General features: G+C 37.6%; 1 protein-coding gene across 7 annotated transcripts in view; it reads left to right on the top strand.

Moving 5' to 3' along the window:
* The window catches only part of reln (reelin), a 156,547-nt gene that overhangs the window by 14,639 nt on the left and 119,292 nt on the right, over positions 1-22,616 (top strand). For all 7 annotated transcript variants that reach the window (XM_044125997.1, XM_044125996.1, XM_044125992.1 and 4 more), the window contains exon 2: positions 13,959-14,066. In XM_044125997.1, the coding sequence (XP_043981932.1) occupies positions 13,959-14,066 (108 nt within the window). The remainder of the gene's footprint in view (positions 1-13,958; positions 14,067-22,616) is intronic.

Genomic DNA, 22,616 nt, shown 5'->3' with positions numbered 1-22,616 from the left:
GAAGGCTCCGCGTTGGGGACCGTCTGTGTTTACTGCTACATGGTTAGCATTGAGATGCTATTTTAGGCTTAAATAGCTTCGGCGATAGATCAACTTCTATTAGCACAACTTAACACAACAAAAGTATCTTTTATAGTTACATTACATCGATTTTTGAAGTAAAAATTAACTCCCAGTGGGAAAAGAGAAGCAGTTTTTTTGTCCATCACTGTTGCTTGTGGATGCCAGTTGTGCGTCAGATTTATGGGTGTACCGGAAACACAATACAAATGTTCCGGGTTGGGACTTTTGCTTTAAAAAAAAAAAAGAAAAGAAAATGTGATTAATTGTGTAAAAATAGTGTTAAAGACTGTGTAATTAATCAAAATTAAAACGTTAAAGTCTCAAAAAAAAAAAACTCAGACTTTTATTTTTTAAATCTTACATTCAATAATTGTTTTTAAAGTAATAAACAACAACCCTGATAGAGTGAAGCGTTTTATACTTTAAACCCTTTTCTATCTATGTTTTCCGTTGTGTGGCTGACATTCTTAATGCCACTAACATAGTAGATTCTTTTTTAAAAAATGGCTGATTTAGAATAAAAAGCGAGACTTCATGTTTTATTTCTGACTGTGGAATGAGTGTTTGAACGTCTGCGTTCCTGGAATGCTAAAGACATCTTTCGCCTGCATGTGTGAGTGCTCTCATGTATAGTAATGTCTGCTAACAGGCAGAACAGCTGTCTGGCTTTGCCAAGGAAAACAGCCAGATGTTTCATAGCAGTAGATATAGGTTAGTGTAGAGACACAGATGGACTCAGTGGGACTAATTGTCTGTTTCAGATAAAAAATGATAAAGGAAATAGTTTGTTTTCTCAGTTGACCAGCTGTAAAAAATAGCTTTTTTGTCACTTTTTGACAAACGTGTGTCATATAATCTCAAACCGAATGTTAAGAAAACCCATAATTTGTTTAAGCTCTAGGAAATTTTTGAAGTAAAAATCTCACTTTAACAAAAAAATAACCTCTGTCATTTTCTTGTTAGTGAGAAATTTAAAAATAAAAATGTCAATTTATTGTCTTTAAAAAGAGAAGTTTTAATCAAAGTAATGTTAGTCCGCCAGCTTCTTCTCTTTTATCTCAGAGACTTAGTAAGTTTAGACTGTGTGATATTGGAAATGTGTGAATTGTAATTCAGTCCAATGAAAACACAGCAAGATGTTTTTTCCACAATATATTAACTTTGTATAAAATATGAAAAAAAAACAACAACTTTTCAAGCTATTTCCTCTCAGCTGGAAATAATTCAGTAGAAGCAGTGTGTGTTATTTTAATAAAACATGACTGAGTGGCCCCGAGACACTGACATTTATTAAGTTTGGTCCATTTCTCTTCTTGAAAGTGGGGTAAGGTCTGTGATGTTTCATGAACACACCCATTTCCCAGCTAAATCAGTGATGGACTACAAACTTCACCACATTTAATGAAATTTTAAGTGACAATAATTAGAAATTTACTTTTAGCCCTCCTGAGTCGATTCTTTGAAGAACTGCCTTTCTTATCGATGAAAGTCTCCCACTGCACATCTAGAAACTGAAGTTTTTGGCTCAAGCTGAGTCAAATTGGAAGTTTTCAAAACTTATGAGAAATAATAAATGGATCTTTGGCCTGAACTTTGACAGAGCCATTCAGGTGAAAATGCTTAGCTCTAAACTATTGATGCTCTGGATGTATGTCACTGTTAAAAGCTCTGTCTCTTTCAAAAGTTTAGATATTAGTACTAGAATTAGTAATTGTGTTGTGGCAGAAAATATATTTTACAGGTTTGCTGTAACCAAACACAAAGTCCTCTTAAAATGTGCGGGGATGTGTTTTCTCGATGTAAACAGGCGATATAAACGAGATATAATTTCAAGACCCAGAGCAGACGAGCATTTTTATCACCAGTGGGTAAAAACTTTACTACTACATAATCCTTTTTTTCATGGTACAGTTTAGGTAATGAGACATTTTCACTAACATTAGCAATTAATCAAGAATAATCAAGTTATTGTTCAAACTGGATTGGATCACGGCCTGTAACAGCTACACTTGTTGATTAGTCTTTCTTTGATTTGAGCCACTCTTTTATGCTCAAACATTATCATTGTTTATTTGTATTCTTTCTGTTGTACTGAAATATGCCACTTTGACTCTTCCAGTACGTAGTGTGTGTTATTATTCCTTGAATGAAAAACGAAAGGCTTTCTCTTTTTAGTGTACTTGCAGAGATTAAATGTGTCTCTCATTAGCTTTTTCTTTCTGGATTTGAATATGTGCATCTTTCCTGTTCTCCCTTTGCACACGTTGTCATCCTTTCCTGAGGGGTTGTATATTTCTTTTAATTCAAATGTAAATCTTTTGGCATGAAAAATGAAAAGAGAAGATATTACATTATGTAAAGAGCAATATGATTTTTAAATTACTCGTAGATGGAGATCGTGTTACTCCCTTGAAAGCCAATTAAAAAAGAGCAAAAGGAGTCCTTGGAGCATAGAAACATAAATCTTGATTTTGGAATATTAAGGGAACTTGCACAAAGGATCTGCTCTGTGGCGGATAATTTGGACACCTGCACTCGCTCATGTTTAGGCATCAAGTATGCTTTGCATCATAGGAGATCAGCACAGCTAAGTGTGATTTTGAGGTAGATTATGTATAAGAACAGGATGTTTGTGTCACAATTCTGGGGCGTTTTACTTTTCCTCTGTGTTTGTATTTTGATTGTTTTACTGTTTATTTCTGTTCAGCCTCGGTCAGTTCATTCATTTGTATTCAGTTTCTTGTTATTGCATTTTATTTAGACATTTCCTATCTTTCTGTCCTTCCCTTGTTTATCTCCTCCTCATCTTCTCTCTTGCTCATTAGCATACCTGTTTAGCCTCCTTGCACAACTGCAGCCTATTTCCAATTGTCCACCTGTCCTTTGTCAAGAAATCCAGCTCCTCAGTATCTTCATACAGCAGGTGTGGTGCTCAGTTCAGATTTTTTTTGCTGAAATCAATTATTATTATTATTATTATTATTATTATTATTATTATTATTATTATTATTATTATTATTATTATTATTATTATTATTATTATTATTATTATTATTATTATTACTATTATTACTATTACAGACTTCTGTGTGATCTGTTCATGTCCCAAAGCGACCCGCATGCGCAGCAGAAGAACGTAGACGTCACTTAGCAGCGTGTTGTTTACTAAAGTAATAATGGATGGAGCCGTTTATAGATCGATTTACTGAGCAGTGAGAACCAACAGTATTGTTAAAAGATCACAACAAGAAGCAATCTAGTAATAAAAGAAAGCACTATATTATCATTTATCTTTAGTGAAGAATTGTTTGCAACTTCTGGGTGGTCAGACAAGGACTTCCTTTGTAAGTTTGGAAACAGAATTTTCAGTCCTTGTTTATGTCTGGATTTATTGCATCTGACTTTTTTTGTTGTAGATACACACCTCATATCAATGACATAAAATGCCTCATGAAGTTCATGACGTTCACACTGCAGACACTTTAACAATTGGATAGGTCTCCCATTGACATTATATGGCGTAGATAAGATTTCTTTTTCTTTGCGTGCTTTCTACAACTGGCATTAAACCCTTTCCACTAGGGGGCTCCACAGTTATTTCACACCGGATTGAAGGGACGTAACTGCGAACCGGAAGTGACTTGACGGCGGACCGGAAGTAGTTCATGTCGCCATCGGTTTATGTAAACCGGTTTATTATCAAAATTTGGTCTTTCTTGCTTTTTTGAGTATTTCCCAATGTGGTGAGTTGATGTTGAATGTTGTAATCTATTGCGAGAGATTAAACTATGTGCTTTATAATTAGTTGGTTAAATCCAGCATAAATGGTGATGATATGCTCATATGGTTTAGGTTTAAATCTGTGATTTTAAGTTTGTGTTGATTTGAATTATACAATGCTAAGTATTGCCATTTTGCTTTTACTTTGTTTACAGTTTTCTCTATCAATTCAAGAAAATCTCTTCACCAAACTGTCTTATAGTGGTTGTTTTTTCACGTAGCTGTTGCAGGTAGGAAGCCAAACCAACCTCCATTAAAAAAAAAACAAACATGGGCAGAGTCTCAACAGTGCAAACATGACTCAGAAAATCCAGTGCCCATGTCAATACTGGTATAGTACACCTAATTTGAACAATCGCTTTGATTCCAAAAAAATCCCCCAAAAAAACACAAGTTGCAGTTTAGCAGACCTGTAGAAGCTGAGTACCTCATAGGTCATCTGTGATAGAGTTTCACAGCAGCAGATGGCAGTGCCAGCAGGCCAGGATGGTGCCAGTAGGTTACGCAATGGAATGATTCTTGTAAGACCTGACTGGAACACCACATGACACATGCATGTGCAGAAACACACTTCCCACACATTCTTCTGTTTAAAAGTGAACCAGTGCGTCAATCCTCAGTAATTCTGACGATCTGGAAATTGGTCCAACTTGCCAATTTGACTAATAATTCCTCCTTTTCTTGTCCCAGTAAATTGTGGTATATCCTCTGAAGCATTATGGTCAGGTGGCTGATAGTCTGAACCGTTTCAGGAAGCTCAGGGTGAAGTGACACCCCAAGGCTGGCATGGCAATGGGAACAGATGGATGTATAGGTTCCCTATGGTCTGGCCTCTATTTCCTGGTCATCTCTGGGGCACGTGCGTCTGCCAGTAGGATGTGGGTCAGATGGACAGTTATCTTTATCAAGATTATTGCCAGGAAAACCTCCCAACTTTATAAAACCAAACAGCAATCATTTGGTTTACAGGGAAAGAAAACACCTTGGTTTTAACACATATTATATTTGCCTAGTTTTGAGTGCAAATATCTCAGTCCCATTAAGATAACACAAACTTAACATAAAAGTAACTTTTTGGCAAGATATATGAACTTCTTTTAAGTCAATAATTCCTTCAGATTGATTACAATTCAAATGCCAATTATTTTCCCTTCTAACAAGTGGAAAAATCTGCCAGTGGAACTGGTGCTTTTTTAAATCAATAGTAAGGAAATATTGACCTGAAAGAAGCTCCTTTATTTTGCTGAAAAGTTGAATCAGAAAAAGTAGGTCAATTTTAATCTAAATTGTATTTTTTCAGCATTTGTTTTCCAATTGGATATTCTTTTGAAATTGTGCAGCCATACCCCTGTAAATCAGTTTTCTGCTCAGTAAATATCACTCTAACATAGAGTTCAGTGCTCAAAATCTTTGTGCAAAACACACAGTAGCTGAATAATATTGTCTTCCTCTAGCTGCTGAAATGTTCCCATACTGAGCGGCAGACAGCGATTGCTGTTGCTGGCAGGAAAATCATTTTTGGGTGTTTTTCATTGATGTAATCATCTAATTTTCTTGAATCACCATTTGAATGTAATTCCAATGGACAACGCAGGAGAGAGGAGAGTACAAACACACAACTTTTGTTTAAAACTAAGAAATCATTAATAAAATGTTGTGTATAATCTAGATTGGCCAAAAAGAGAAGATAGAAATACAGTTACTTGTTTTGGTTAACCATTCTGTTGTAAATCCACCAGTGGCAGTTTGCAACCTGGAGGTGGAGGTTCTGGTTCCAGCCAGAGGGGACAGCTGTGAGGGCTTTGAGATGGGAGAGGGGTCCATGTCAGCACCCACTGCTCGTTAGTACCTGAGTAACATGGCTGTCCAAAAAGTCTTCAATAACAACAGAAAAAGTTGTTGCTTGTCACCATATAGTGACAAAGTTGCTAAGTTAGCTACAGTGTGTTGTCACTTTGACTTTGCTTAAGCTTAGTAGTAGTCTGTGAAATTTAAGCAGTTAAAGTTGCAGAATGTAACTTTTATAAAAATATATATTTCTTTAAATATTTCTTGAAACTGTCACTGTGTCGTGAAAGAATGGTATGAGACAAATAATCTGTGTAAAAATATCGAGCTCCTCGGCCTTCTGCCAGTTCTCCCAGTGCCAACGAGAAGCAACCAATCAGAGCCAGGAGGCGGGACTTAGCGCTGACAATCACTGGTACGCTACAGCTTCTTCCTGAATGCTCAGGCCAGTTATCACAGCCACCGATGACAGCAGATGAACAGTTCTCCTGTGATTGTAAGTTGTTTCTCCACAATCAGCACATTGAACAGTGACTACACAAGGATGATTGACAGCGCTAAGACATTCCTCCTGCCTCTGATTGGTTGTTTTTGGTCGGGAGCGGTGCGTTTCTGCAGTTGGTTCAGGGAAAATGTGGAGTACATTGATCTTTTCACAGATTATCTGATATTACGCTGTCACAAAAAGAAACAGTTTTCACAAATATGGGAAAACTGTCTCTTTCTTTTAAAATAAAAGTTACACGCTGCAGTTTTAAGTTGAGTTTTAAAACCAACAATATGAAACTGTCAGTCCCATGAGCCTGATGTCAATATACAAACTTGATGTGTCCAAGTTTGATATGGTGAGTTACAAAATTTCTTGCAAATATCTCTGAATTAGCACCACAAAATATAACTTTGATCACAAAACATCACAAAAACAATTATAAAATCCTGGAGGGACTGATGAATGTGAAAAGATGTTCAAAATTATTTCATTTTAAGGAGCACTTATGAAATGCATAGGCAGGTGTTTATTAACATTTAATAGTTTAATTGATTTTATCAATGCATTCCACTACAACTGGCTCTTTGTGGATATTTATGATCTTTATATTTCCCAAAGTAAAAAATTAATTTGACGTGCCGTTTCTGAAACATGCTGTCCAGCTCTTTTCCTGAGTCTGGTTGTATTATTACTTTGAAAAATGAGCTCATGGTGGTAGGACAGGTCGTGATTTGCTATTTTTTCAGTAATTAAATGTCAATTAGGATTAGTTTAATCACTTATCTTCTCAAGAATTTTGTCAAAGCATTTGTGGTTTTAAAAATAAAACGTACAAATAAGTTAAGTGTCTTATGAAAGCTTATTCACTTTGCAAGGCTCAGTTCACTGGGACCTGTGTGAAACAACACTGTGGTACCTTATCAAATTTTCAGTGGATCTTCACCGTCTTGTTTCTCTGATGTTCAGGATGCTTTTACAAAAGACAGGAAAAGTTAATGCAGTCTTGTTGTTCTTGATTACCAGGTGATTTCAGCAACGCTGGGGAGAATCATGCCTGAAATATTCATCAAACAAATTCAGAACCGTAACCGATGGGTTTATTTTAAAAAAGTCATGTTTTACACATCAGTAAGCTTAAACTTTTTTCTTTTATTTTATTATGCTTATTTTGGAGAAGATCCCTGCTGCATTTTTAGTACATGTCTGTTTAAACTCAGACATGTGTGTTTTGTTTTGTTGGTGCGCTGGTACACTGTAAAACATTTGAGCCACATTTAGTCGTGTCTACTATCTTTTACTCTTCAAGTTAAATAAATTTATCCAGTTTTAAATTTTGAACCTAAATGTGAGTTTGTGAAAGATAAACTTACAGCAGTAAGTTGTGTTAACTTTTTATTAATTTAGTCAAACCTCCAAGAGTTGAATAAACCAGAGTTTTTAGGTTAGCACTTAAAAAACTGAAAGAAGAAAAAGACAGCGGTGTGAACTATTTCCCAGAATGCTTAGCGGCATGTTTTTGTCTCCTGAGATGGAAGTGCGTTACATTGATCTGACTCTTGTGTTTTATGAAGGCAAATGTTAATTTTAATGCAATTCTCAGTTAGCAAAGCTTGAGGATAATGTCCTGTTCACACTAAATGTTTCTGAGCTGAATTCATTGGGATGTTTGATAAAATTCATTATCAGATCACAAATTTTGTTCCTGCAGTTTGAAACAAGAATTTAAATTATTCTAAAGTAAAATAAGTATTTATTTTAACTTGATATTGTGAGTAAAATAATAGAGAAATGTGGCTCTTTAACTGGGTGAGGGCAGATTTTTAGTTAAAACTCACAATTCAAGATGAATGAAGTTAAAAAACAATGTTTAGACAACTTTTCTCTTGTTGTCAAATCAACTTCAAGAACTTTAATTTCTGAGTTGAAACCAAAACTATTTTCTTGTTGACTTAAATTGCATTTTTAAGGTGAAATTAAACCACCTTTAAATGTTTTACAGTGTACTTTGTGCCCTCATGTTACTCATGGTGGATCCAGAGAAGTGTAGAAAGCCCCGGGCCCATCAATAGTTGAGCAGTAGCATGGTTGTGTGTGTCTGTAATGAGGCTTACCGCATCTCTTCATCAATATTATATGCTGGCTTTGGGCCAAGCAGTGAGCGCCGTGTTCTGGTATAAAGTGTGTGGGTGTGAGTGTTATGCATACAGCGTGATGAGGATTTTGCAGAACTTCACTTCAGACCCCTTACAGATGTGCAAATACATCATCATGCAGGAACGCGATCTCTTCTTGATTGCCATTTGCATTTCTGACCATTTTAGTAACTAAAATTTCAACTTATGTATTCAGAAAGATCCAGAGCTTATATTAAAAGCTTTGGTCCTTTTTAAAAAATGCTAAAATAAGAAAATGTTTATTTTTTTTCCGCATAAAACAGCAGAATACACACTTTTTCCCAGAACTGATTTCTATTTTCGTGTGTGTTTGTGTAGCTGATTTGCAAATCGGAGATGCAGTCTTACGCAGGAAACATCCTAAATTCAGTCCAGATGTTTGCTGATCCGCTTCAAACCTTTACACTTGTGTCGTTTGGACATAAACAGTAAAAGGTGTAAACAAACGGGTTCTCTATCTCTCTGAACCTTAATGCTCTCTGAATGAGACGCTCAGTAGTAAATTTCAGCCTTATTCCTCCCTCATGGCTCCTCATCCCCTTCGGCCAAAGCGAACAGCTCTCAAAAAATGAAGTATGGACGAGAATGTTAACGGCTAGCATCAAAGGCCTTTTTTCTAAAACGTGTGTGTGTGCGTGCGTGTGTGTGTGTGTGTGTGTGAGAGGGTAAAGTACCCCCACAGGTGATTGGATCTGATCCCATCTCATCTGATTGGCTCATCTGTCTGATGCGTTACACAGGCAAGTGAGAAAGTACGGCAGGGTGGGGGTTGTTGGAGGCCAGGCTAAATAATTTAGATCTTGGATTTGTATTGATCAGCTAGCGCGGTTCTCCTCGGGCAGCTCCGCTACGCCGTCTCTCCCTGCTCTTGCTTTTCAGCGGTAACCTTCTGGCCCCAGCTTTACCGTCTCCCTTTTTTTGTCCCAACACCCCACCTCTCTTCAACCTGCTCACCAGCGCGCCTTCAGGTGCATTTCTGCAGGGGAAAGTAATTCCCTCATTTACTTGTGGAAGAACATTATGAACACGGGCTGATTTGCATTACAAAGGCAGGTTTTTATTTATTTTTTTCCTTCACAGTATCTTTTTGGAGTAATGGAGGGTGTGTAACCTTGGTGATGCAGGTCAGTGGAATTGCAGAAATTAGCATTTTGGCTGCTCCAAGTTTAATGCATTACTCTATTAAATACAGTACAATGTCACGGCCTTGGATCAATACTGCAGGATGCAATTACTAATGAAACATGTCTCAACTTAACATTTAATGGATTTCTTGAATAGGAAATGTGCTTGGAGGGGGAAATGAAAAGGACGTGTTATGTGTAGTAAAACATAAAGATGAAACTTATTCACGTAAATTGGATTTATTTTTGCAGTTTGTGGTTGATGCAGTGGCAGATGTTCACTCAGAAACAAGGAATTAATCAAATATTTCTTCAACTGTTGTTATTTAAGCTGTATTATATTTTCAGCTTCTTTTTTTAAAATATTTGTTACATTTTTCCAGCCTTAAATTTTATTTCCAAAACATTTGAGTCAATGTCTGGGCTCTCCAATCTGTAGTTTCGACTTTATCTAATTTTCTTTCATTACAACGACCAACATCAATGCATTGATAGACCAGTACAAATCAGTGCATGATTGTAAAATTGATGGAAAATGATACACGGTTTTCTCTTTTCTCTGTCAATAATGTAAAAAGTGTCATGAAGTACATCTCTACCAAGTTTGTACATCCAGAGAATGAAAAATGTTTCCCGTTCTAACTTACAGAAGAGCTCAAGTTCATTCCGATAAGATGGAGATCAACTGTGATCATCCATTTTCAAATAGCAGATATTTTAGCTGTGGATTTGACTAGGCCATTCCATTGTTGCACCATCTGGTTGGATGTTTAAGGCCATCGTCAGAAGATGAACACTCCTTACAACTTTACATTTAATGGATTTGTTGAATATGTTTGTCAGCTTTATTGAAATTGGTGAACTTTGAAAACCTGTAAGTGAAACACTTTTTTCCGTCACATGAGTCGTGTGATCAACAACCGGATGTTGCTACTGGGGGAAACAATGAAGAAGATGACAGGAAGTGGTAGGAGGATGAGGGTGCAGCTTGTTTTTAATTACTTATCACATGAGCAAAGTTATTCCTAGGTGACTTTTAGTCGTGTTTCTTATTTAAGGGAAACATCACAATTGCAAAATTGTGTTTATTCGACATGAGCGGATTTTGACAGAGTTTTGCACACGTTTGTGATGGAAACGCAGCTACTGTTGTGCTAAAAAATGGCTCTATGTGCCTGGTAGTAAGATACATAATACTACCTTTAATCTTTATGGCTGGGTTTTTTAGGTTTTTTACGTTTTAGTTTTCTATCAGGGGCTTCAAACTCATTTTCGTTTTGGGCCAAATCAAAATTATGAATGCTCTTAAAGAGCCAGTTGTGCCAAAATGTATTTATAAAACTTTTTCACAAACTGTTAAAATTTTGTGAAAATTTTAACAGTTTTCACTGTTAAAAAACTGTTAAAATTTTAACAGTTTTCACTGTTAAAAACTGTTAAAATTTAATTTCTGAATTAAAAAAAATTTTAATTCAGAAATTAAAATTTCTGAATTCTTAAGATTAAATAATATTATGTAACATCTTTTCAGTCCCTCCAGGATTTTGTATTTGTTGCACTAACTTGAAAATATTTGCGCTCCTTTATGTTGATAAATGCAACTTTTTATTACTCGCTGTGTAGATCATGGACTATAATTTGACATCAATTAAATCTGAGCCAGCTGTTTAGTACAAGTAAGAAAGTTTTTGACGATTTCTGAGAAAAATTTGCAATAAACTCTCAATTATTAGCGCAAAGAAGTGTGGGGGTTTGTTGATTTTGTGTGAATTTCCACAATAATTCTCTAAACTGGAAAGACTGATTGATATAATTTGGCAGTAAACAGATAAAAAACGCATCGATTGGATTGAAAACATAATATTTAAGCATACTTAGTGTTTAGGGTCTAAAGGGCCATATATAATGCTATGGCGGGCCAGATTTGGCCCACTGACCTTGAGTTTGACACATATGATCTATATGCTAAAATTTAATTTCATCCATCCATATTCTATACACCCTTCTTCCTTAATGGGGTTGGGAGGGTTGCTGGTTCCTCTCCAGCTACGTTCTGGGCGAGAGGCGGGTTCACCCTGGACAGGTCGCCAGCCTGTCGCCGGGCAACACAGAGACACCCAGGACACACAACCATTCACACACACACTCACACCTAGGGAGAATTTAGAGAGACCAATTAACCTGACAGTCATGTTTTTGGACTGTGGGAGGAAGCCAGAGAACCCGGAGAGAACCCACCATGCACAGGGAGAACATGCAAACTCCATGCAGAAAGATCCCGGGCCGGGAATCGAACCCAGGACCTTCTTGCTGCAAGGCAACAGCTCTACCAACTGCGCCACTGTGCAGCTCAATTTAATTTGATGCTGAAACTAAATAAAGATGGCAACCAAAACGTGTCTGATGGCAGCATGTTTAGGTTCCAGTTGGGTTGAGGGTGTGTAAAGTGTTGAGCTTTAAATGTGACTAAAGTGTTTAAGGATTGTCACAAGAGAGCAGAACAGGAAATGTCTGGATGCAATAAAGACGGTAATGGGATGATTTATTGAGGCTTTGAAATGGATGAGAGAGGAAGAGGACCGAACTCCTCAGACGGGTGTAAGCTGTCCAATGTACACAAAATCACGAAGAACACTCACATTTAAACACACTGTAAAACATTTGACCTACATTTAGTTGTGTCTACTATCTTTTACTCTTTAAGTCAAATAAATTTATCCAGTTTCAGATTTTGAACCTAAATGTGAGTTTGTGAAAGATAAACTTAAAGCAGTAAGTTGTGTTAACTTTTTATTAATTTAGTCAAACCTCCAAGAGTTGAATAAACCAGAGTTTTTAGGTTAGCACTTAAAAAAACTGAAAGAAGAAAAAGACAGCAGTGTGAACTATTTCCCAGAATGCTTAGCGGCATGTTTTTGTCTCCTGAGATGGAAGTGCGTTACATTGATCTGACTCTTGTGTTTTATGAAGGCAAATGTTCATTTTAATGCAATTCTCAGTTAGCAAAGCTTGAGGATAATGTCCTGTTCACACTAAATGTTTCTGAGCTGAATTCATTGGGATGTTTAATAAAATTCATTATCAGATCACAAATTTTGTTCCTGCAGTTTGAAACAAGAATTTAAATTATTCTAAAATAAAATAAGTATTTATTTTAACATGATATTGTGAGTAAAATAATAGAGAAATGTGGCTCTTTAACTTGGTGAAGGCAGATATTTCATTGCATATTGTGAAATAATAATAATTATTTAAATTGCAGCATTAAGTTAAAACTCACAATTCAAGATGAATGAAGTTAAAAAACAATGTTTAGACAACTTGTCTCTTGTTAAATCAACTTCATGAACTTTAATTTCTGAGTTAAAACCAAAACTATTTTCTTGTTTGACTTAAATTTCATTTTCAAAGCAGCAGGTGGACTTTCATTTTCAAGTTAACCCTCCTTCAAATGTTTTACAGTGCACACACATGCCTATATTTTGGCTGTGTTGTGTGAGGACATGTTAAGGGGAGTCTCCCAGTCAGATGGACCCTCACAGGAATCCGTTCTGCCCACGAAAACACACCAAGCCCAGAAGAACGAACGTCCTGGGACAAAACTGATTATGTTTCTGTTCTTACAAAAAGAAAAACACATTAACACTGTGAGGTGTCTACTATTCTCTTCATTACTTCTCAGTAAGCACGGGGATTCCCGGGTCAGGAAGTATCAAGTCCTCCATGTTTCACGGCAGCAAAGCGTTTTATTCCTCTGTGTGCAGAGCTGCTTTTTTGGGGGGAAGCGTCACACTGTTCCCCTGAGCTCTGCGCCGTCTGACTGGAAGCAGGCCAGCAGCCGATCTCCCTCTTCCTCCAGTGTTAAATCTGACTCTGTGGGCCTGTCACTCCAGGCTTTTGTTTACCAGACAAATCAATAGTTAACTTTCTACAGGATACACTGAGCTGTAGATGCGTTCAGCTTGATACCATTTCACTGTTTGAGGAGAGCAAAGCTATTCGAGTTAACGCCAATTAGCTCATCAGTTTTCTCTAATGCGTATGTCGAAAGGGACAAGTCCTGTTAAAAGTGGAGTCGTTTGTGTAGCCGAAGAATCTACATTTCTGTGTCATTGAATTACCATTTGCATCAGTAAACTTCTAGTTTTATTGTTCAGGTTCCTGTTAGTAAACTTGAAAATGTTTTTTTAGTCGTTTCAGTGATTTACTTCATAGGTGAAAGTGGTTACACTGCAAAAACACATTTAACCTGGTAGTTTTGGTCTAGTTTCTAACGCAAATATCCTAGCACACTTGAAATAAGATAAACTTAACTTACAAGAAACTTTTCAGCAACATTTGGGAGCTGTTTTAAGTCAATCATTCCCTAATATTAAAGAAAAAAATATTAGATCCACTGGCAGATTATTTAACTTATAAATGTATATAAATGTGTGACGTCCAACACATGATCAACATTTTAGCTCTTTGTGCTTCGATGAGGCATCAATCTTCCCTTCAGCTTTTTAAAAGAAATCTTCCTTCTTTCTGTTTCTTCAGTCACCATCTCTACCAGTGTCCCCTTTGATGGTCTGCTGGTGACTGGCCTCTACACATCCACACCGGTCCAGTCTGCTCCCATTCCTGCCCCTGCTGCTTTCGGCTTTGGTAAGTTACGTTCATGCTCATGGGAGAAGGTTCTTGTTGCTTATTGTTGTTAACATCTGGGCCTTTCTGGAGGGCAAAAAGACGATTCTTTTACTTGCCGTCCGAAGCCGCGCTGCCGCAGTAGAACTTAACTGAATGAAGCCTGCAGATGTAAGTGTTATTAGTTTAGTGCGGTGCGCCAGAGCAAAGGGGAAAATAATACAGACAAACCGATGAACAACTCCCATTCTTCTCCTTGTGCCACCCGTTGCCATAGAAACTGGCTGACGACAGCTCCACTAGCTGACCAAGTAGAGATCATGTTCAAGCGTATCAGGATTCAACACCAAAAACACAAAAACATTAGAAAGATAGACATAAGAAAAAAAAAGTCAGAAATTTTCTAGAAAAGACATGAAAATTTTGTACTTTTGAATCTTAAAATTTCAAGCTTTTTTTTTTCTAGAAAGTTTCTGAGATGAATCAAACAAATTCTAAGTTTATTTCTTTCTACAGCATTCAGTTGTAAAGAACAGAACATTTAGTCCATTACAGTTTTGTGTTTTCAGGCTTGTTGTTTATTTTCCAATTATCAATAGGCAATCATTTGAGCAAAGTGATGGTTGATGAGCTGATTTAAACTTCTGCTCTACTGATGATCTGTCAGATAATTGTTTTGTGTGTCGCCTTATTTCTTTCAAATCAACCAAAACACCAAACACCAACACCAGCACAGCTACATGTTAGATTTGTCAAAGTCAAGCTAGCATGCCTGACCTACGTTCGTCTCCCTCGATATTTATTTTCTTTCTAAATAAAACGTTTTACTGAGCTGTGAAATGTGATACTCTTGGACCTTCTTATCTAGTTGTTGTAGTGCTGACAATCATTAGCAGAATAATGCATCCATGTTTTATATATATCACATGTACATTTAAAATTTAGTCTGTTATGTTGACAACTTGATAGCTAGTTATAATAAGTGAGAAGTTTTAATGTTTCTATGAAGAAAACAAAACTATTACAGTGAAGTTTTAAAAAGAGAATGTGTTATTTGGTCCCCAGAATTAAACTCCTTTAATGATCAATGTTGAGTGGGAATGATGGAAGAATTTCACCATGTATATTTAAAATACAAACTGAATATGACATAAATGTAAACTGAAACCAAACAAACCTGTAAGGGTGGTGAAAAGGAGACTTTTAGACTCCTTTTACTTTGACTTGCCTTGAGAATGTTCTTTGAAAAGGTTTGTCTGCAATTGGTTTCTGCAATAGAAAAGCATAACAGCTGTTGTTGGAGACAATTTAGTGGATGTGAAATGTTATTTTCAGGGATTGTCTCTGTGTAAACAATTTCCTGCATCCATTATCTACTTCTTCTCTCATCGGTGAGTTTATCATTTCCTTTTGGTCTTTTTTTTAATCCTCTTTTTCTCACAGCAAAAAAGAAAATAACAATATTTAGATTTGTTTTGTAAATTTAGTCTAGTTATATGAAGAGGCAGCTGAGTAAAATGCGATTTTTCTCTAGGAACACCATGGCCTCATTTATGGAACAGTTTGGCCAAAAACTTGCCTAAAATCCTCGGGTTGGTAGAAGTGAACTCCGGTGCGGTTTGAATGCATGCATGGATGCCAAAGACAGAAATCCTACGATTGCTAAAATCCACATAGATTTTGATGTAAACCAGAAGTGCCTGATGCTCACAATGCATTTGGTGTGAACGCACCATTAGCCACATCAAAACCAGAGCTAACCGGAGAGTTTTAAACATTATGCTAACAATATTTTCGATTGTTCCCTGCGTTTGACAAAAGTGGTTCTTTCCTCTGCACTTCAGAACAACCGATAATAAATCATTTGTGCGGCGCAGCATTGATTTATTTTAATTTTCCATTAAATTTTTTAATCGCAGCCGTTGCTACATCTCACCCTGCAGCTGCAAAGCCTGCTAACTCTTACATAAGTCGGCCGATTTGGAGTTTCGACTCCATCGCTTGGCGGCTCAGAAACATAAAAGTGGAGACAGACACAATAATGCTCCTTTCAGAAAACATAGGAAAAATGCTACTTTAGATGAAGTGCGTCTTCATAGACCCCCTTCTGCACTGGGTGGGGTCTTACTCGTTTGCTATAAAGAAATCCTCAGAGGGGCCCGGCTCGGCGCTGGTGCCCAGTGTGCTCACTCATCCTGACTAACTCCAGTGTTCCTCAGACGCTGACTTCACCCTGGCCCCATCCGCTCTGCCTTCTTGGCAGTCCTGCTTACTGGGGTGGCATCCAAGCATGAGTTGCGTCACCTTCGCTACACTCTAATGACTAGAAAATTTAGAAATACTGCTGCATAATGTTGCTGCTTGTGGAAGGAACCGTTAGGTTCTAGTATCTGATCAAAGCCTGGAAATCCTCGAGTTTGAGTTTGTGCAATCTGCTACACCGTGCAGTCAGTTTCTTCCTTACTGAATTTTCTACCAGTGGAATCTTTAGGCATATATAAAGACGATGTAGAATCTGCTTTATTTACAATTCTGAAATTGATAAACACACTGCAAAAACAGAAAATCCTACCAAATATTTTTATCTAGTTTGTCTTAAATCGTTGGATTTACGACAAACTAACTCACAAGTAACTTTTCAACAAGATATAGGAGTTTAAGTAAATAATTCTGATGAAAAAGTAGGAGCTCCACTGTCAGATTTTTTTCAATTATAACAAGATGTTTTCTCCAGTAAAAGTTAAATAATCTGCCAGTGGAACTTGTAGTTTTTTCAGGCAACATTAAGCAATTATTGACTTGAAACAAGCTTTTATATCTTGCTAAAAAGTTACTTGCAAGTTAGTTTTGTCTTATTTCAAGTGAACTGCGTAAGATATTTGCAATAGAAACTGAACGAAACTATTTGGTAAGTCTCGAATTTTGGGGTTCCTCAAATTTAATTTACCTCATCAATGAGCTTCTACACTGCAAAAACACAAAATCTTACCAAGTATTTTTGTCAAGTGCAAATATCTTAGTAAACTTGAATTAACTGACTTACTATTTTCTTGTTTGACTTAAATTTCATTTTCAGGGCAGCAGGTGGACTTTCATTTTCAAGTTAAACCACCTGTGAATGTTTTACAGTGTGGCAAAAAGTTTGGACACTCCTGACTTAAAACAAACTCTTATTTCTTGATGAATTAGTAAATTACAGTATTTTCCGGACTATAGAGCGCACCACACTATAAGCCGCTGGTATCTCCGCCGCTCTCAGTTTTCTGCAGCAGAGGGCAGCGGTCTAGTAAATCTGCTAGATTTATTAAGGCGCAGCCCTCAGTCTGCAATGCCAAACCATCATTTAGTTCATGACAAGCTAACGTGCAGCGGCTCTATTTCCTTCCTGTACTGCCGGATCAATAACCCTCAACTCAAAAGCTGCGTCATTTGAGTTTGAAGAAATTTCTCCGTCGTGCCTAGTGCTAGCATGTGCTTGTTCTAAATGAAAATTGGCACTTTCTTCTTTGATTTCCAATTTTGTCTTCCAATGATTCACTTCCTGCTAAAGAGCCCTCCCCCCCGGCGGTTGAAGAAACATCCGCAGAAACGCCGCACCGGGCTATAAGCCGCATGATTCAAAGCGTAGGAAAAAAGTAGCAGCTTATAGTCCGAAAAATACGGTAGTCTTGTCTAAAATGATCTCCTACATTGTGTTTTTGCAGTGCATGACCTAATGATGTTATGCTGTTGGATCAAAACACGATGAGAATAATAAAGTAGAACAGTTTAAAAATAGGATTTAATGTTGAGCAGATCATTAAGGTCACCCTTCCCCATGAGGGCCTTTTGTATCGACGATGTTTGGAGAAGAGGAATTAAGACAGAGTGTGCTTGTAATTCTTCTGACTGGAGCCAGTTAACACATTAACATCACCAAAAAAAAAAAAAAACTAATTCCCTCCTATTCAAAACACACACACTCACACTCCTAATGTGTGCTTTTGAAGTGGTTTCGGAAACATGTGGTTAGCAGATGTATCAGTGCAATATTTAATGTCCGCTCGCAATACGGCTAAAATTAAACTTCTTTTCATGATCATCAGAGGGGGGAAATAAACCAGCATTTATTAGGTGTCCAGGAATGTTTTTGTGTTTTGTACCACATTACTTTTGTAGCAGATATTTATCCAGGTGAGATGCATTCAAGGACCAACACAGCTTTCACTGTAAATAATCACATTATAGTAAAAGTTTAAATGGTCATTGACTAGCTTTTAGACCTAAAACTAATATCACCTACAGTCATAAAAACACGGAGCATTTCCTAATAGATGGTACAACATCTACGTCAAACATAAGGCCCGGGGGCCAAATTCTGCCCACCGCAGACTGTTTTTGTGGCCCTCTAGACTCCAAAGGACATCAATCAGTCCCTCTGTTTTTTTTTTTTGCAGAAATTCACGCAAACTTAACCGATCTTTGGTTGTTTGATGTTTCTTTCATGTTTTTGGGGTTTTTTGCACTGATGGATAGACCTTTCACAATAACCAATAAATATATTAATTACATTATAAATTAAAGTGAGCTCAATAATTTCTATTTGCACGATTTATCATTTTTCTCTTTCTACCAAAAACTGGATGATAAAAGTCTTCAGGCTGGTGTTTTGGTCTCAACGAATTGAAGGATAATTTTGTTTACAGAGACTTCAAATTTCATTTTATCTGTTGCTTCTCTTGTTTTGTTTATTTTTGACATTTTAAATGTCTTCCAGTTCCAAATGTCTTAACTGTTTGCTAGAATTTAAAGTTTATTGATCCTTAAGAATGTGTTCTTGCATTACTACGCCATTTTCATTATATTACATAAACATAAAATCAAAATAATAATACTATCGTTTATTGCAATGACTTCTGTGACAATTTATTGCCCAGTAAAATTTGTTATCCTAACAGACGTACACAAGAAACAGCCATAAACATTCATAAATACTCATGACATTCTTGTCAGTATTATGCACAAGTAAAGTGTTAAACATTTTTCATGTTATAAATAAACAAATATTTTATCTGTATTAAGTATTACCAACATAAAAGATGCTCCTAAGTCACTTCTAAGCTATTTGTCTTATTTCAACAGAACTAGGATATTTGCTCTAGAAACTGAAAATAAATGGTAGAGTGCCTTCTCCGGGTCAGGGGGGTTCTCCTGCCCCAAGAGGAAGAGTTCAAGTATCTCGGGATCTTGTTCACGAATGGGGGAAGAAGGGAGCGGGAGATCGACAGGCGGATTGGTGCAGCGTCTGCCGTCAAGCGGGCCCTGTACCGGTCCGTCGTGGTGAAGAGAGAGCTGAGCCAAAAAGCGAAGCTCTCGATTTACTGGTCGATCAACGTTCCCACCCTCATCTATGGTCATGAGCTTTGGGTCATGACCGAAAGAATGAGATCGCGGATACAAGCGGCCGAAATGGGTTTTCTCCGTAGGGTGGCTGGGCTCTCCCTTAGAGATAGGGTGAGAAGCTCAGTCATCCGGGAGAGACTCAGAGTAGAGCCGCTGCTCCTTCACGTCGAGAGGAGCCAGTTGAGGTGGCTCAGGCATCTGGTCAGGATGCCTCCTGGACGCTTCATGGTGAGGTGTTCCGGGCACGTCCCACCGGGAGGAGACCCCAGGGAAGACCCAGGACACGCTGGAGGGACTATGTCTCTCGGCTGGCCTGGGAAAACCTTGGGATTCCTCCGGAGGAGCTGGTGGAAGTGGCTGGGGAGAGGGAAGTCTGGGCCTCCCTTCTGAAGCTGCTACCCCAGCGACCCGACCCCGGATAAGCGGAAGAAGGATGGATGGAAACTGAACAAAAATACTTTGTGTTTTTGCGTGTGTGGCTGTTCTCTCTGTGTTTAGATTTATTTTGTATAATTGTGCATTTTGCTGTTTTTCTCTTTGGTGTGTCGCATTGGTAAATTTAGACTCTCCAATATTTAGTCACAAAGAGACAATGACATGCAGACAGAAAGCTTCAGTTTAGGTTTTTTCCCATCCCTAAACAGCCATGCATGTCTCAACACTTTAATAAAAAATGTGTTGTTTTGACTTTTACTGCGTCGTCAGATCTCGACACCCACTCTTTATTAAATTAGTTGATGTGTGACCAAAACTATGGCACCCATCAAGGTATTCAAAGGAATGCCATTTGTGTGGGTTTTGGGTTGAACTGCGGCTGCAGCTCGTTCCTCCTCTGCCTACAGTCAGTAGATCACACATTTGCTGCTGGCTGGCTAACCTCAGGACCTTTATGATACTATAACTGCTCTGTTATGGCTAGTGAGACAAACTGGAGTTAAAAACAATGTTCTTTTTTTGGATCAGTGCCCACTCAGAGCGCAGGAGTATAAATTGCTTGTGGTTTTCATAAAAATACCCATTGGTTCTGGAGGCTGGGTCCGTCTGCAGTGTTTTTGTCTGTGTTCTGGTGCCAGGCGTTGACTTTTATTTTGAAATGTATGATTATAGCTCACACCTTTTAGCTAAAGTAGGCCGTGTGGTTTCATTTGAGGCTTGTGGGTGGTAAGGTTTGTCAGTTTGGGTTTTCACTACGGACCTGTTCAGGGTAATTTTGACATGAAAGTTGCAAACTTCATAGGTATCAGTGCATGGGCATGTCTGTATCTGCTGCCAGCAAAGCAAAATGAATATGAACTGACTCAGCCGCCTGACAATTAGAACCTCTGCATGTTCTTGTTTTTTGTCCAAAAAAAACCAAAAAAACTTTTTAAACCTAGACGACTTCCTTTCCAGTCCCTCCAGGCATTATGGACCTCGAACTGAGATCTGGAAAGATTTCAGACTGAAAGCAATGTGTTTTCTTACCCTAATAATCGGTTTAGTTATCAAAACAAAATGCTGGCTTTCATCTGCCACAATGCAAATAATGAAATGATGCATTAAAACTAAGAGACCAATGTTTAAATGTTTAAATGGAAAGAATTGTCACATTTGGCCTGATTTGTGTTGCTCCCCTAACGGCTAAATGTTTCCCTTCACATCACTGTCCATTCAAACATGAAAACAGAACAAGTATTCATTCTACATGTCTTCAGCTACGTTACAATTACAATGATGTAGGAGCACGTAAAGGGAAGAGGGGGAAAAATGCCAACAAAAATTGACAAAGTATGTGCACTGTAAAACAGGTGAAGGAGGTTTAACTTGAAAATGAAAGTCCACCTGCTGCCTTGAAAATGAAATTTAGGTCGAACAAGAAAATAGTTTTGGTTTCAACTCAGAAATTAAAGTTCATGAAGTTGATTTAACAAGAGACAAGTTGTCTAAACATTGTCTTTTAACTTCATTCATCTTGAATTGTGAGTTTTAACTTAATGCTGCAATTTAAATAATAATTATTATTTCACAATATGCAATAAAAAACTGCCCTCACCCAGTTAAAGAGCCACATTTTTCTATTATTTTACTCACAATATCAAGTTAAAATAAATACTTATTTTACTTTAGAATAATTTAAATTCTTGTTTCAAACTGCAGGAACAAAATTTGTGATCTGATAATGAATTTTATTAAACATCCCAATGAATTCAGCTCAGAAACATTTAGTGTGAACAGGACATTATCCTCAAGCTTTGCTAACTGAGAATTGCATTAAAATGAACATTTGCCTTCATAAAACACAAGAGTCAGATCAATGTAACGCACTTCCATCTCAGGAGACAAAAACATGCCGCTAAGCATTCTGGGAAATAGTTCCCACTCCTGTCTTTTTCTTCTTTCAGTTTTTTTAAGTGTTAACCTAAAAACTCTGGTTTTTTCAACTCTTGGAGGTTTGACTAAATTAATAAAAAGTTAACAACTTACTGCTGTGAGTTTATCTTTCACAAACTCACATTTAGGTTCAAAATCTGAAACTGGATAAATTTATTTGACTTAAAGAGTAGAAGATAGTAGACACAACTAAATGTGGCTCTAATGTTTTACAATGTGGGAGCAGAGGAAAATGACCCAAACATGCATGAAAAATGGCAAACAGGACCGATGAAGGTACGACAGAACTTGGTTGATATAGAGGAGAAGAGGAAGATGAAGGGATGGCATTCCATCACTTCCTGTGACGGAGTGGCTGATTACTGTCGCCTTGCCCGTGCTGAGCTGCTGAGAAACCGGTCATTGATGGATAGCTCGTTTGCTTGGGTGATGTTTATTTTGTCGTTAATTTGCATATTTGTATGTATCCGTTGGGTTGTTGGCTTCCGCTAGTGAGGTTCAGTGGCCCTCACATCGCGTTATGATGAATTTGGCCGTCTGACAAAACGGACAGCTTAGTGACGGGGACGTCCAGCTGACACGCGGCTCCCATGACGGATGGGCTCATACTAACACACAGCCACCATTAGAGATGAAATCCCGCTGAACCTTGACCTTAAGAGGGTGGGGCGAGAGGAGATCTGCTGCCAAGAGCGTAATCATGCACATTTAATTCCCAAAGGAACACCTTTGAACATTGGCAGCACCTACAGTGCCACGCAAATGTGGGGGAGACTGAGATACACTGCAAAAACATAAAATTTTACTAATTATTTCTAG

Source organism: Gambusia affinis, linkage group LG08 (genome assembly GCF_019740435.1).
Source record: "Gambusia affinis linkage group LG08, SWU_Gaff_1.0, whole genome shotgun sequence".
Taxonomy (NCBI): Eukaryota; Metazoa; Chordata; class Actinopteri; order Cyprinodontiformes; family Poeciliidae; genus Gambusia; species Gambusia affinis.
The sequence above is the reverse complement of the archived record's forward strand: the minus strand, read 5'-3'. Positions and strand labels throughout refer to the sequence as shown.